We start from the raw sequence: 17,040 nt of genomic DNA, 5'->3' as shown, positions 1-17,040 counted from the left end.
GAGAATGCTACACGCCTTCTGGTCAAGATTCACAAGTGCTCCAATAATAACAGACCCACAAAAGAACGATGAGGGGGGTGGAAACGGCAGTGATGATACTCAGGAATTTAGCAATGGACTTTTTAACCACATGAGATATCAAAATGATTTATTTTACACATAACCAATGACATAGGGCATCACAGAAGTGAACAATGATACAGCACCTAGGGGGACTGTACATGCAGAACTATGAACCTGGTCTCTGCCCTCCATGTAAATTAAAGTACATTCATGGCGGCACTCAAGGCACTTTGGCCTCTGGTGACTGATTACTGATCAATGGGGATTGACCAACCTTCACTGCCAATCACATTTCATCTTAGGCAGACATTCCAGGAAATCCTCAGGAAATCATGGCCAACATCCCTGGAACAAGCCAAGATATTGGGGGGGGGGATTAACAATGGCTTCATATCGTGGCTTGCTCTGAAGACATTAACCATAGTTTCCCAGTATGGATTGAATACTTCTGGGCTTGTTCACTCATGAACACAATAGGTGGTGATTCAATGGAGGCAAAAAAGGCGCAATCATATATCTCAACTTAAGCTAAGATCGTCTGAATGCATACTATGTATTCAAAATGGGTGGCTGTGACAGCTACTCTGAAAGTCTGTAACAAGACTCTTACAAATTGTTTTAATGTGAATTAGAGACAAATGAAATAGTTTTACGATCAGCAGATGTAACCTTAGAGCAACTGTTCACTGGGTACTCCTAGAAACCATTCATCACTGTCATAAGATTAGTTCTTTTAAACCCCCTTTTGCCCCTACCATGGCATGCAAATCAAACAACTCCAAAACTGTTGCGCTGACAGGTATTTTCATAATTATCTCAGATACCAAGTGTCGCAAGGTCTTCCTGTACTCCGTAATGAAGGAATAAAAAATTAGTCCAAATGGCAGTTTCTTAATGCAACAGCTGCCTGCAGCCCTTCAGAAAAAGGATAAACCGAGATAACTGCTCTTTGTAGAAACTGCAGTTCCATGATGGAGGTATTGCACATATCATGTAACGTGCTCAAACCCGCCAATTTGAGCAGGATCTGAAAAAATTAATTGCCTTAATTGCAATGGTCTACTTTCTACACCTTGCAGCTTAAGAGCTAGAAATACACCCAATCAGATGTCCATATATGAGCTTATTTGCCAAGGTCTTTACAATATCCCAAAGTGGGTATAGAATACAAGCAATATAAAATACAGGGTTGAAATCTAATTCCAATGTTGTGAAAGGCAGCTGTTTTGCCACTTTAGGTGCAAATTTTGTTTGCCTTTCCTCATTAACAGTGAGCGCTAGAGGCTCCTAGACATTGGGCCATGTCCCTGGATCCCATAATTTGCTGCCCATGAGTTAGCGGTGAATTAATTAAAGGCTTTGCTGACAGTACAGAAAGTGAACTATGCAACAGCAATGTACAGCAACATAGGCAATGTACAGGGGACAATTAGTGTTACTTAAAAATATAAAGTGCCACACTCTTAAATGCAGATGGGCACCCAACAATGGGTGTGTACATAGTGAAGAATGTTAACACAGGGAATTCAAGTTTCTAAAATTCTCTTACCTAATGATGTCCATAGCTTGATAGATAATTTCAGACTGGTCTACTCCTATCACCCTCTTTGCACCTGCTTTGGCAGCAAACATGGAGAGGATTCCAGTTCCACAACCAACATCCAGGACAATCTAACAGAAGAAAGAAAGGAAGAATTATTGTGGCAATACTTGGCGATGCTACAAAGCCATTATAATGGAGCCCCAAAACCTATTTGTGAAAGTTTGCAAGTTTCCAGTGAAAAGTAAGTAAGAAACACAATGGATTAAATTCTCAGGAGAGCAAAGAATACACCTCATAGCAGAGATAGCGAACCTGTACTCCTCCAAGTGGACTCCCAACTCCCATCAGCCCCAACCAGCATGGACAGCAGTCAGGGATTATGGGAATTTTAGTCTAGCAACATTCAGACACCTACAGGTTCTTCACTTCCTGCCACACAGGTCGCATGCAGCTATTGAAACCATTTTTGCAGAGTGTCGCAAGCTATACTGAGAAATCTGAACAACTTGGCATTAAACAATATTCAAAAAACACATCTCAATGTCTCACAGGTTGAACCCACACAACCCCCAGGCAAATACAGTGATACCTCTACTTACGAATAACTCTACTTACGAATGTTTCTACTTACGAATGGAGCTCCGTCCGCCATCTTGGATGCGGTTTAGATAGGATTTTTTCTACTTACGAATTTTTAGATAGGGTTGCTTCGACTTACGAATTTTTTCTCCCAATGCATTCCTATGGGATTCGACTTACAATTTTTTTCGACTTACAAATGTGTGTTCGGAACGCATTAAATTCGTAAGTAGAGGTACCACTGTAATATACTTATGGTGCCTCTGAAATCTCGTTGCAATTCCAAAACATTCAAAATCAGCAATACCAGCACCACAGTGCAGCTAGGTAAGAATGTTACTTGTCCAACATACTGGGACAGTACAATAAAGTATATCATTTGAGTCCTATGATAAATTCAAGCCATCTATGTAGAATATGTGGTCCACTACTGAGTTAACGTGTGTGTGTGTGTGTGTGTGTGTGTGTGTGTGTGTGTATCATGGTACATATGTATGTGCATGTGCACACACAGGCCTGAATTCAACTAACTTGGCACATTAGGAGAAACCAGTGTAAGGGCTCCTGCTAGTGCAATGGGGCTTACTCCCTCCCATGTGCCCCCCAAAAAAATGCTCTGGAGAGACAGAAGAACCCCCAGAATAGCATGTAGGAGAGGGAGGATTGTTCTGCCTGGCAAAGGAGAAATACTTGCGCTGATGGAACGATTAGAAGAGCGCAACACTGAATTCCTCCCACAGAGCTGTTCATTTACAACAGTCACCTATATTCATTTGAAAACAAGTTGAGCTGGCGAGCATTGGGGGGGGGGGTATAAGACAGATGCCCAGATAACTGGACACACAAGTGCTCAGCCACCAGATAATTATTCAGACTGCCAACATCTGATGGAGGGCTCTGATTGTATTCCAGTGGTGCCACTTACAGGTCTGTAATTAAAGGCCTGCCAGCTTTATTTCATTATAGACCCTTCAGTGATTTTTCACCAGAGAGATTTCCAAGCTGAATAGCAAACTCAATGATGAGGTGTTTTTTAAAAAAGAAAAAAAATCACAAAAACTCAGAGAGGAAGATCATTTGGGTTAGGCATAGAGAAGCAGTTTGCTTACAGCAGCGAACTTCCAAGTGTATATTAAAGACCTGAAGAAGTACCAAGATATTTAGGTTAGGCATTATGACCGCAGCACTCTTAACTGTTTGGCTAGTTTATCTTCCTGCTTATATACTGCTTTGTTCTTTAGACACTCCATTATAAATATTAATACATCATGTATCAATATATAGCAAAGTATCTCATTCAAGTGTTCGAAGTTTTTCTTCTGACAGACATCAAAAACACATCTCTCAACCAAAGGAAAAAAAGGACAGTTCTTAAACCAATGGGTAGGGAAGCTGTCCTTCACACCTTTGGTCCGCCTCAAGATAGCTGCCACTGCTACTTCTTAATTCACCTGAAATATATCCAAACTTACTCAGTATATTTTTTAAACTATGAAAGTGGCAGATAAAGTAGAATGGATGGCTGCTGGAACTGGTCTGCTTACTTCCTTCTGCCAATTTTCCAACATTGGCAAAATTAAAATGCTTGTAGTTGGAAAAAGAAACACAAATAGTCCCTAGAAATTCACACAACTATGGGGATGGTCCTTGCTCCCTCTTCCAGCTCCAAGGCAGAGGACAGGAGCGGACTTCTCAAAGAGGCAAAGCACAAGACTGGGGACAACACACTGCTCCCCATCCAAGGACTCTGGTTGCTTGACAAGGCCAGGCAAAAATTGTGAATGCAGGATATGTTGTTGAAATGTCCCCAAATAAATTAACTTGCATTATGAAAAAAAAAATCAGGAATCTGTTCTTTAACGTATTTTAACCGGGGCACAGAAGTCAGAAGTGTAGTGCCAACATGTATCTGTATGGAATATGTGGACAGGCCTTTCATTGAGGGAACGTCACAGTGCACTGACATTATGTATGCTCTGCCAAGGGCCAGTGAAGGAGACAATGGAAAAGGCCAAGCAGTGGGTCATTGCTGTATGTGTTTAGGGGAACAGATTGTGCCACGTATTTAGAGCATTCTTCTCTTTCATACACTTATCCTTGTTCTTTGGTAGCACCATATAACAGCAGAATACAGTCCCCAGCAAAGACAGATACCAGCAACAATGGATTTTTATACACTGCCCAGGGAAGTCTAATTTATGTGGGTATCAGTCACAAGAAAACAATGGAATCTGAACTATTTCCAGAACCTATTTCCTTAGGGATGGCCCTAATGCCTTTATCATGCAAGATACAGGTTAGAAATTACCTCGAATTACTGTAAATAAGTGTATATGCGGCCTATTTCAGATGCCACTAAAAGAACAGTAGACAAGGAAAGGTTTAACAAGACGATGCCATCATAATTAATGAACACTCAAAGACAGCACAATGAACAATGACAATGCTGATCAGCAATTTTTCTTATCAGTGCTCTGCACCCTCCAGCAGTATAATAATACTCCCTGTGTAATAGAACCCAAGTACATTGAATCAAAGCCCTGTCAAAGCATCAGTCTCCCAATTCTAGAAAGAATACAATCCAAGAGGCTTTTATTACCGCAGAGAGTCCCATACCGCAAGAACATTAAGAGCTTTAAAGCTGGCCCACTTACCTTATCTCTAAAGATGTGGGCGTTTTGATATATGAAGTCACGATAGCTTTCTGTGCGTACTTTATCCTATTTAAAGTAAAAAAAGATGTGTTCAGAGCACACTTACAGTTTACTACAGTAGAATAAAATGCTTTTGTCACCTTTCCAATGTTACCTACCCTATTCCATTTTTAAAAAACAAACAAACAAAGATTTGGAATTTTCCAAGCAGAGACATCTTTACGGTAACAGTTAAAAAATAATAATCAGGAAGTAGCAAATTAACTTCATGTCTAGCCTGTTATGGCAACATTGGCAAAGTTAGTGGGTATAAATGAAATACTGAAGTTTTGTTGTACCAAGATATAACCCGTCCCTTTTACTCATAAGGAAATATTTAATGTATGGTTCATATATATCTTCCATCATTTTTAAAGCATCGTGCCAGGAATCAAGCACATTGCTTCTTGAGTGCAGTCCAACACAAATCTTACTGAATATTGGTACCGGGGGTATGAACTATTGAAGTCATATTAAACGAGAAAGGTAATATACTGCTTCTATTTGTAAATAAGGCCACTGGGTCAGCTCTAGGTAGCACAGCATGCTGTTCTAGGAGAAATCTTATTTTCAGCAAATGCATATAAACCAAGAAAGGTACATAGCCAAGTGAATTTCAGAAGCTGTGCAAGTCGCTCTACAAAATGCCAAGATCAGAAAAAACCTCCAGTGCCCACTCAGCGTGACTAGAGATATACTGGTGTTTTTCCAGTTCGCGCACCTGAATTGATGTAGTACATCTGTACGTGATCTGGCTATGTAGCTTTTCTCTGCAACCAACTAACATCACTCCTTTTAATATGCGTAGGCAGGGAGAAAGACTGCCAGCAAGCCATATGCTTTACTATCCCTGCAAATGGCTAGAGAACCAATCAGCCAAGCAAAGGTTTTTATTTTTAGCTCCTTGTGACAGCGGTCAAAAAAAGAAGAGAAGAGAAGAGAGTATAAAGTGCGCAGAGAACAGCTAAAAAAAGGCAAGAGCCTTTACTTGCATACAAATTGGACACTGCAGCACCGGATGCAATGCTAAAACACTGAAAGTGCAATTCTCTGCAGCAACCAATATTCCAGAGCTTGAGTTTGTAAAAGCAAAATAACAACCAGAGCTAGACTACCATATCTGTAAGCTTCTTTAAATTTATAAATAAGAATTTGAGAATGCAACATGAAATGGTTGTTTATAAGGATTTTAACATATTGAAAAAAACAAGCAACCTTTAGGTTCAAAATCTTCTATGGCAGGTGTGGAGAACTCTTGTCCTTCCAAAAGTTGCTGAACTACAACTCCCATAATCACTGACCATTGGCCACAGTTGCTAGAGATCATGGGAGTTGTAGTTCTGCAACGTCTGGAGAGCCATAGGTTCCCAACTCCCTATTCAGGGCTTTAGATATCTAAAAGGACCACCTCTTGCATGAATCCAGGTGTCGTCAGGAGTTGCAGCCATCAGAAAAGGCCATGCTATGCATCTCTATGCCATGTGAGATGCAGAGAATGGAAACTTGGGACTGGTCCTTCCCATCAGCAGTGCAAGGTTTATGGAATTTACTGCCCTATGATATCTATCTCACTGGGCATATGCAGATAGCAAGTAAAAAGAACCTTGGTTGAATGTGCATTTTATAGCACTATGCTATTTACTTTATGCTGTTGCTGGAAAACTGACCCGTTGCCTGACTTGGTGTAAGGCAATCTAGTTCAAGAGTCTATGTTGCCTGGCAGCAGCTCCCCAAGGACTGGGTAAGACATACCGGTATTTCCCAGTCCTACCTGCAGAAGCCAGGCATTGCGTGCAAAAGATCCCATAATTAAGCTATAACACTTAGTTATGGTCCTTGCCAATTTCAAATTGTTGTTTAATTACTGTTTTGCAGCACTGATTGTAAGACATCTTGAAAATTCAACTTGGGTGGAAGGTGCAAGTTATAAATGAAATGAAATAATGAAATGAAGCAAAGCGAAGCAAAGCAAAGCACTTCAGTATTGCTTACTGCAAACATCTGAAATGAAGTGATTCATTTGGGTCTCTTTTAATGCTCATTTTTGAGAATTAGGAACTATTTTATTTATTTGCGTCCACTGCTTTGACACTCTATTACGTGAGACTGCCTAATATTAAAATTCTCTTTGTCTGTCACAAGAGCAGTCAACTGTGAATCTCTCAGACTTCCACCCTCACTACTTTTTGCTACCTGAACTTAATCAATAGATTTTCAACTGCTGTCTTCACTACATGCACGGCTGCTCAGGAAACCTCTAGCCATTTATTTTGGGGAACTGTTAACTCCTCCTCCCCCCCCTCCATCAACCACTGCCCCCTCTGCTTCTGTGTAGGAATAATATTCAAGCAGTAAAAAGGGGGAGGGGGGAAGACAGGGAATCCATTATATGTGTTACAGCCCAAATTTCAATTAGAAAAACAGACTATTTGCAATGCTGCAACAGCAGAAAAACTGGCAAACCTGGGTCCTTGTGCAGAACAAATGGGGAAGTGCTTAAAACATAAGCAATATTTTCCATTTCAAACATACAAACGAGTCTGACAAATCCAGTGTTAACAAGTCCCCCCTTCCCGACAATGTAAAAGGCATTTATTCCTGCTTTCCTCTCCAAGATAAAAAAAAAAATTAACACTGAGTTAACACATCTAAATTAACACATCTGAGGCCATGTGGAGCTTAATCACCCCTTAATTGCACATGAAAGGCTGTAGCTCAATGGCAGCCCACATGCTTTGCATGAAAAAGGTCTTATGCTCAGTCCTCAGAAGCTATATAAATATAATGGATATTTTGAATCGCCTTTCAGGCTAAGTCATCTTCCTAAGACGGTTTACATTATATATTATTTATCATATTTATATACTGCATTTTATCAAAAGATCTCAAGGTTGTTCACAAGATACAAACACAAGTAATTAAAACAAAAACAATAGCCCCCCCTTCCCACACACATGCAAAAAGGCTGTAGAATATTAATCAGCCAAAGGCCTGGTTGAGGAGGAACCTTTTTGCCTTGCACATAAAGATATATAATGAAAGCACCAGGTGAACCTCCCTGGGAACAGCTTTCCAAAAATGGAGAGTGCTACAGAAAAGGCCAGTTCCTGTGTTATTGGACCTCATGTGGAGGAGGCACACAAAGAACAGCCTCAGAGGATGAACACAGAGTCTAGGCAGGTTTGTATGGGGAGAGGCGGTTCTTGAGGTATTATATACAGTATAGTCCATTTTTTAAAAAATCCAGTAAGATTACAAAACACTAAGAGTTAAACAAAACAGAAGTAGCAAAAATAACCAACAGATTAATACTTCAGCACCAGATTGAACAGTTTTTAAAAGATGGCAACATAACATTATCTATATACGCTGTAATAAATAGGACTTTAAAGCTCTACCAAAGACTTGCAAGTAAGGGTACTGAACCCGTTTCTCAGGAAGGATATTCCAGCCTAGCAGCTCTCACTAATGGATCCGATATGGGGTCTCTGATGCCAGCCTTAAGCCTTGGGCAGGTATGCGAGTGCAGGTGGTCTATCCCAGGCATCCCCAAACTTCGGCCCTCCAGATGTCTTGGACTACAATTCCCATCTTCCCCGGCCCCTGGTCCTGTTAGCTAGGGATCATGGGAGTTGTAGGCCAAAGCATCTGGAGGGCTGCAGTTTGGGGATGCCTGATCTAAACCTACAATAGGCCCTGCACATAAATGAATTGTGTAAGCAGGGATCTACAAGACCCAGAAGGAAGAGGTTCTAGCATGTTAAGTGCTTTCAGTTATGCGGGAATGTTCAGGGTGGCAGAAGAGGATATATTGTTTATTAATATCCTTCCTAACTTGCGCTAGCAAGTTCCTTTACTTAGCAGAGTGCATTCCCCTTTATACAGCAGACAACTAGTTGCAAAATCGTGTGAGTTTCTTAAAACAATACGCAATTCAATCTGGCCTGTCCAGATTGAAATGTGTTCTAATATTTTCCTGGTAAGACACCTTGAATCCCTCCTAAAAGAATCAAGACACCACAGTACATTTCAGGCCATCACTATTTTCATCTTTCCGCCTCAACCATCTACTTTTACAGCCATCAGGATCTACCATATCCAAATGAGCCGAAAGTAATTATATCCGAAGTATCTTCCATTATGGAGATAAACAGAGCTGACCATCTTCATTCCTGGCCAAATTGTTTTGGTGCTGCATTGGATCCCTCTGCAGGGAATCCACAAACCTTTATGACTGGCTTTCTGGACAGTGTAAAGGAAGATTAAAGTCTGTGCTGTGCATGCCCCTTTGCATCTTGAGCCTGGGTGCTTATTCTTCCGTAGTGTTTCCCCCTTCATGCTTTTATTGTGTGTGTGTGTTTTGGTTTTTTTACCTTTGCTTTCAACAGAGCAACAACCAGGAAGCACAGTCAGGGTTAAAAATGCAGCTAACTATGCTGCATTGTACTTATGGACAAACCCCCATGGCTTCCATCTTTATGGCGAGAAAGACATGCTTCTACTGGTTTGCTGACCTTTATCATCTCTTCATGGATCCCATAGTGGCCATATGAGCTGAAGTAAACATCTTCCTCATCCTCCTTTAGGTCCGCAATGGCGCCACTTCTGACTTCTGTGTTCATCACGAAATCCTGGGCAAACTGTCTGTAATCAATTTGGAACATACCCTTGAGACACATTAAGGAGACCATAAAAAGGAATGCGGGGAGGGTGTGTGAAGAGAGAAAGCATGCAAGTTTCACGGGGCTATTGTGGATCTGAAGCATGCTGAAGCTCCCCCTGCTGGCTGCTGTTCAGGACGCTGCAGCGTAAAAATTTTGTATTCTCTTTGCATGCTAGCCTCAGTACTTTTCCACATTTCAGATTCCCTAGAACTCATGATTTGGAATCTTGACTTGCTATTTTCACAAGATACCTTCAAGATAAAAAGCCTTCCACATTGAGCCATTTAAAGTAGATGCTATCGTTAATCTTAAAAGCCACAACTATACCGAGGAGGACACACTTTTGATGGTGTTCTTAAAAGGCAGGCAAACAAGCGGAGAAGCCAGGGATACAGATCCCCCAATTACCCAAATGGTATAGTACAAGATGTCCTTATTACGTATAATTGAAAATAATTAGCAATGAAACAGAAAATGATCTTTCAAGGACAAGCAATCAGCTATGGAAAAAGAAAAGGCAGCCATAAAAAGTACCATGTTTTCAAAGTGACTATAGTATACAGCTGGAAGAACAGCTCACTCACTTTAACAGCGCAATCCTACAGCAGCAGGGGACAATGGATCTGCGCCAGAAAAAGTGCCAAATTCAAAGCTCTGCTGGTTTTATGCAGCTATGGCAGATGATGGCAAGGGGGCTGGGCTGGCATACCCCCACCCCAAGAAAATGTTGCCTGAGGTTTTTGGAACCAAAGGAGGGCTTGGAGTCCCCATGATCTACACCAAAACACATTTTTGCTGTCACCACCACCGGAGCTCTAATGACAGTATGGTGGCCATTTCCACACCCACCACGTGAAGGCATGTAAAAGTGAATCTCATTCACCATCCATGGACTTCCTCTTCATAGAGAGAGGGTCCACTCTTTAGGGATGGACAGTCCATCACTCTAAATGCTTATTTGGTTTTTCATTGCTCATTTTTCTATAATATGTTAAATTAGACATTACTACACAGTCCAGATTTTGTAAAGGCATCCTGGACCTGATGTGGCAATATTCCCCTTGCCCCCCAATTTATTTGCTGAACAAATCTGAAGGCAGTGAGAAGATCTGCCACCATTTCCAAATCAACGCCTAAAACGAAAGGTTTTCAATAGCTCAATGAAACTTTTTTAGGTTCTGGAAATAATAAATATCTACTACTTTTCCTTATTAGATTCTGAGATGTGTTCTGAATGATCAGGTATTTCCTATATACATGTATAAAGTCTGCCAGTGGATCTCTAAATCTCCAACACCTCTGTGTTGGTGAATCTAATTACTTTCTAGAATTAATTTCTCCATTAAGTTCCAGGTTTTTTGCAAGAGAAGGGGGACAATAAGTTGAAAAAGAGACTAGAGTAGCTGTGATCAGTGCAGTATGAATTGAAACCATGGACTGTAGGAACAGCAACTACACCTTTAACTAGGAAATACCTCATCAAAACACTTAATTTTGGAGTTTCAAGTAGAATGTTTTTAAACAGCTTCTTCCTGTGGTGTAAAGCAGACATGCTGGTTTAGAATCTGGAAGCCCACTGTGATCTGTTTGTGAAGAACTTTGCAGATAAAATTTTTCAAATCCATTTTGACTTGGACTCCAGTTTGCCAGTAGAGTAAGGAATCTGTCTGGCGGGCCTGGTGTTGCAAATCCAGAGATTTGGGTTGCAAAGTCCTCAACATACACTCAACTCTTCCTCTCATTTTCATCTGATCCTAGGGAAGGAGCTGAAAGGCTGAATCACTGTGCTATAACTGTGAAGGACTGGATAGGCTGCAAAGAAGCAGAAACTTAATGCAGACAAAACAGAACTATTTGTAGGTTGACTGTGTGACTCAGGACTGAGTTCACAGCCAGTTCTGCATGAAGTTTTTTCTCTGAATGACCAGGTATGCATAGTTGAAGATAGGGAGGTATTCCTCAATCCAGATCTCACACTTGTTATATGTGGTGTTGGTTACTAAGGGTGTCCCTTTTTGAGCTTTGGCTGTGCCAGGTACAGTCCTTCCAGACAAAACAGGCTTTGCCTTCATCGTTCATGTTCTACTGACCGGTAGGTTAGACACAGTTAACTCTGACAGTCTATGCAGGGCTATTCTTGAAAAAGCGTTTGGACACTTCAATTACTGCAAAATCACAAAAGTCAAAATGCTGGCATGAGCTAGGTGTTTTGATTCTATCATGCCATTTCGATGGGATCAGTTAAAAAAGCACTGGTCTAAATATTTAAACCCCTTAACAACTTGGGAACTGCCTTCTTCTGTATGTTCCTTCCCACATGTTCCAATTGACATCTGGGGTCCAGCTGCAAATCCCTCAAACTTGGAAGACAAGGCTGGTAGGCCAGCTAAAAGTAAGGACGGTTGTGTCTCCTACCCTATGGAACACCTTGTCAAGGAAATCCATCAGGCCCCATCACTATACTGCTTCAGGCAGCCGGTGAAGGCCTACTTGTGTTACTTTTGCTGAATCGGCTTTTAGGGATTATGCTCCATTTCTACTACTTTATCTTAGCTGCCTTGGGTCTCCTTGGATAAACAGAAGAGGTAGATCTTTTAAAAATTAAAAATAAACTAAAATGCATCTTTCCCTTCCACATAACACCTCAGGAAGCATGATGTGCAAATCCCCCATTTTTAAGAATTTTTAACTTTTAAAATAGAAAGAGTACTGCAGGAACTGCCATGTCTATGACATACCTACACTGCGGAATAGGAACGGCAGCTGTATTATTTGTTTGCAGAATCCTGCTTCCCAACAACTTAGCCGGAGACTCGGTCTCTCTGTCAACAGGCACCCCCAAACTTTGGCCCTCCAGATGTTTTGGACTACAATTCCTATCTTCCCCGACCACTGGTCCTGTTAGCTAGGGCTCATGGGAGTTGTAGGCCAAAACATCTGGAGGGCCGCAGTTTGGGGATTTCATAAGGAACGTACTAACCTCTTCCTAATCCATTCAGCTGAAGCATCATCCTACTGAGTTCTAGTGGTCTAAGTGCTAAAAGATGCTTCACTCTAATAGATACTAGAGTAAAAGGCTCTCTGGCCAATACCTCATTTTTTGAAGATCTTCTTGGGCTCTGGCCAATGCTGCTTCTGCCAGCTCTGCTTTGTGCTCTGCATGTTTCAAACGCTCAAGGAGAGATGAATTCTCAGTTAGTCCATTAGAACAAAAGATGTCAGTGGAGTCAAGGAGATCTTCTATATCTGGAAATGAACCAAGAGAATTCATCACACAGTGTGCAAATATTTAGAGTTACTGAAAGTTTGGGATCCAAATAACTGCATGGTTTGTTCTGTACACCAATAAGGCTATATTTATTACTACATTTTTGTAAGTCTATTTATATCCCATCTTTCCTCTAAGGTGCTCAATCTAAACACAGAATGCCATCTGTGTTCATCTGAAGATATAAGAGGTTTTTTCTTGGCCTAGAATATATCCGCCCTTTAAACCATCAGTATATAAAGTTGCACATTTTCATCAACTATAAGTATACAAATTAAAAATTAAAAAGAACCCTACCAAACTGGAGTAAGAGGTCATCTTCCAAGACAGGCTTCAAATATTTCTCTTCTTCCCAAGGAAATGGGGTATTGATAGAACTAAAATACTCTACAGTTGGTTTCTGAAATAAAAAATGAATATACTGTATACTGTTCTTAACATGTTTAAACTATGCTTAGTGTTTTAAAAATATCTTTATAGTCACCGGAGAAGGAAAATATTTAAAAAGTCTGGTATCAAACCTTAACTCTAATAAGTATTAACTGGGAGCTTGGGCAAGTAACTGTAGTGTTCCAAAATGCTGAATCTTTCTTGCTATTTGTACACTAGAGCAGCCCAATCCATTTTGGCACCTAAGGTGGACCCCAAAATGGTGCCCCCCATTTTGGTGAGGGAAGAATAAGGGGATATGTGAAAATTGACATCAGAATCTGCTGCCCCTGAGGGTTCTTAAAATTGTATTCAAGCCCTACCAGTAGCATAAAATGACAAAAAACAACAACAGTATATATGATACACATTTGCCATACATTCTACATCTGAACAGAACCTTTCTCTCTCCGCATTGCACATCTTTACCATACCCAAATTTGCAGCCTTAATATATTTTACATGTACAAATTTGTCTAGACAAATTGTAAGTATGAAAACAATGGATAGTAAATTGCATGTTTAGAAAAAAAGTGCATTGTTTTCCTCATAAACCTATTACTAAACTTTAAACCAATTCTGACTACCATGGCTTTGATAACATAGTATAACTTAACTTTAGTCAGATAATATTTGGTAACCTACTTCCAGCCTAATGAAGTTCACTAGCTTGATGTAACCATAGAAATTGAGTCCTAGAAGAGAGAGAGGAAAACAGAAGTAGTGTCAAGCTGAAACGGTCAACATTTTAATCTATTTACCACTAGAATTCAGACATGGTCGTTTCTTTTTGCTGAACTATTTTATTCCATATTATGACCTCTAGACTGTTTTTTTTTAATATTACCCTATAGAAGACTGCCAAGAATACACCATCTCTCTTACTGGCTCACACTTACAATACATTTGAGTGTTTTATGTTGTAATAGCAGACAGTTTGTCACCACACAAAAGGTATTTCATAGCTCATAGATACCATTTACAATAGTATTAAGCACATTTCTTGTAGTATTTCTGCTTATCTTTAGCCTCCAAGATCTGTTGAATGTCTAACACCAACAATCTTGCTTGTCACACCTAACATGGTAAATTTTGCATGCTTCTGTGTTTGGCAACTTATACTGTAGTGCTAATGAACCAATCTTTTATGTAGATTAAGATGCTTCATATAATGCTATTCAGCTTCCCTTATTCTCTCTTTCTGCTTCACTGGATAGAATTATTTCAATCATACTGAATAAGACATTCAGTAACATACACATTAAGACATTCATACATGCACTTAAAACAGTTTAACTAAAAACACTTTGTATACGTAAACCTGTTTCCCAGTACCCTGAAATCTGGGTTTTATTTCACAGGTTAAGAGCAATTCATCAATTTGTAAAATGTAAACTTACCGCAAAATACTAAATCACTACATAAAATGCAGAAATAAACTTACTGTGTTTATGAGCCAGATTTCCAATATTGAATCCATGATCTGATGTACAGTGGCAAAAAACATCTTCAGCTGAACTGAAAAATCTTGGAAAACACAGTTCAAATGTTGTTAACATAGAAATTGTCCATATGTTATGTTAAGTTAAGCTTTTTAAATAAGACTTTGACAGCAATAGAAAACAAACTACAAGCTCCTGAAAAGTGGTGAAAAAATCTAGCTGAGTAGATAGTGGTTTGGGCAATTATCAGTAGTTTGACCCCAGGAGTATGAAAGTGAATAATAAATGTCGAATAGAAACTGGAAACATATTATTGGATTGCAGGATAAACTTCAAAAATTAACAGGAAAAAAGCAAGGAGAGAAGCATTGGCTGGATGGAAACTAGCGGCATTTAAGAATCATACAGTTCCGCAGGTTGCTCCTGTGCTCCTTGCTTGCTTGGCAAACCCTTCCCAGATTAATCAATACAGTATTCCCATTTTTACTGTTAAACAACTATTCCCCTGCACAAACCCATCCAACTTAGTGGAATTCATTAGAATTATAATGGTGGCAGTTACCATGAAAGTGAACACAGAGAAGTCGACCAGTTTGTCTCTACATCAGGGATGGAAGTACCTGTGCCCCTTCAGATTTTATTGCAGTGTAACTCCCATCATCCCCAACAATTTCAGCCCCCCACTAACATTACAGCAACAAGTATAAAACTTAGAACTTTGCACTCCTTTGGTTCTTTTATACTGACTTAGACTAAGGTTACCAGACATCCCCGTATCCCGGGGACAGTCCCTGGATTTACAAATCAGTCCCCTGACAAAATCCATCTATTTAGTAGGAAGTTGAAAAGTGATTGGAAAAAATCTGGTAACCTTAATTTAGACAGCACCAGCACCTCTCTACTTAAAAAAATACAACAGGGTGCTTTGACATCTAATATATCTCTGGGAACTGAAGGAGTTTTGCAAGATGTCGTCTTGCTTTGATAAAACTTCTTCCTTGCAAGTTTAACAACTATTCGGATTTGCAAGGGATGTCGCTCAGTGGCGGAGCACCTGCTTTGCATGCAGAAGATCCCGGATTCCACCCAAGGGATCTCCAGGCAGGGCTGGGAGAAAACAGCGCACAAAACCCTGGAGAGCTGCTGCCAATCAGTGTAGACAAAAACGAGCTAGATGGCCCAATGGTCCGAATCAGTGCAAGGGCAGCTTGCTACCTCCTATCCTATTATAATTACTGTTGTTGGAAGCTGCTGGGGGAACTCCACTAATGCAGGGGAAGGGAATGAGAAAGGATATACTGTAGATATACTAGGCGACGGGAGCTGCTGGAGCCACTGCTGAGATCAAAGCAAGAGCTGAGAGGCTTGTCGGGGTGGAGACTCCCCTCCGACCCGGGGGCACGAGGCAAACGGAACCGAACCTAAATTAAAAAATTCCTTCAGTAGCACCTTAAAGACCAACTAAGTTTTTATTATGGAACCGAACCTGTCGCAGAAGAGGCAGGAGGCCAGCGCGGGCGCCTTCGACTCGTCGTCTTCCTCCCAGGCGCCGTCGCTCCCGCCGTCGTCAGACGAGCAAGGCTCGCTGTCCGGACCATCCCCTGCCTGCATCTCGCCTGCGATGAAACGAGAAGAGGGATGAGAGCCGCGGGGCTTGGAGGTTCATCCCCCGCGCCGGAACCTTCGGACGGAGGAAAAAAGGAACCTACCAATCACCACAGCTGCCCGGGAACTCATGGCCGGCCGGGAGGGTCCTCGGAACTGCCCTCTGCTTCCCCGAGAGGCGGACTGGAGCACGTGCGGCTACAGAGAGACCCAAACTTCCGGGTTGGCGCTTCCGGCAGCTAGAAGGCGTGTGCGAAGCAGGGGAGGAAAGGGGGGGTCTACGGCGGGCCTAGTGAGCCAAACTTGATAAGTGCGCGAGTTTTTGCTTTGTTTTTGTACCCGCGGTGGGATTTGAGGGGAGGCCCTGATAAACTGCAGCGCCGCTGCATCCCTAGCTCTTGAGGATTATGAAGTCAGGCGGGCAGCGGAGCGGGCTGTTTCCATGGTTTAAGACCACGACGAGAGAGATGACCGTTGAAAGGAAGGCCTGAGGCGGCCCATTTTACGCATAAATTGCTAAAAGCTTGTATTGGCGGTTTAATAAACGATTTTCTCGCTCCAAGCCTTTAACTAGCTTGCGTTTAAACAACACTGAACCGCAAACAGCGTTTTGAAAGAGTTCATCCCATGAACGACGTCGGCTTTTCGTCTGGAAAACATGACCAGAAACAATCCCTTACATACTCCATATAAATATACTACGACTTCATTTTAAAACTGTGTGGCAGAAACAAATACCTTAGGGTTTTCTGTT

General features: G+C 41.1%; 1 protein-coding gene across 1 annotated transcript in view; it reads right to left on the bottom strand.

Annotated features, from left to right (window-relative positions):
- The window catches only part of PRMT3 (protein arginine methyltransferase 3), a 56,636-nt gene extending 40,120 nt beyond the window's left edge, over nucleotides 1-16,516 (bottom strand). The window contains exons 1-9 of the mRNA XM_035117387.2: nucleotides 16,391-16,516; nucleotides 16,168-16,297; nucleotides 14,684-14,766; nucleotides 13,885-13,934; nucleotides 13,108-13,210; nucleotides 12,635-12,788; nucleotides 9,393-9,522; nucleotides 4,840-4,905; nucleotides 1,613-1,734 (exon numbers count right to left, since the gene is read on the bottom strand). Of these exons, the coding sequence (XP_034973278.2) occupies nucleotides 1,613-1,734; nucleotides 4,840-4,905; nucleotides 9,393-9,522; nucleotides 12,635-12,788; nucleotides 13,108-13,210; nucleotides 13,885-13,934; nucleotides 14,684-14,766; nucleotides 16,168-16,297; nucleotides 16,391-16,418 (866 nt within the window). The 5' untranslated portion in view covers nucleotides 16,419-16,516. The remainder of the gene's footprint in view (nucleotides 1-1,612; nucleotides 1,735-4,839; nucleotides 4,906-9,392; nucleotides 9,523-12,634; nucleotides 12,789-13,107; nucleotides 13,211-13,884; nucleotides 13,935-14,683; nucleotides 14,767-16,167; nucleotides 16,298-16,390) is intronic.
- Between the last annotated feature and the right edge of the window lie 524 nt (nucleotides 16,517-17,040).

Source organism: Zootoca vivipara, chromosome 1 (assembly GCF_963506605.1).
Source record: "Zootoca vivipara chromosome 1, rZooViv1.1, whole genome shotgun sequence".
Classification (NCBI taxonomy): Eukaryota; Metazoa; Chordata; class Lepidosauria; order Squamata; family Lacertidae; genus Zootoca; species Zootoca vivipara.
This window is presented reverse-complemented; position numbering and strand designations above follow the sequence as displayed.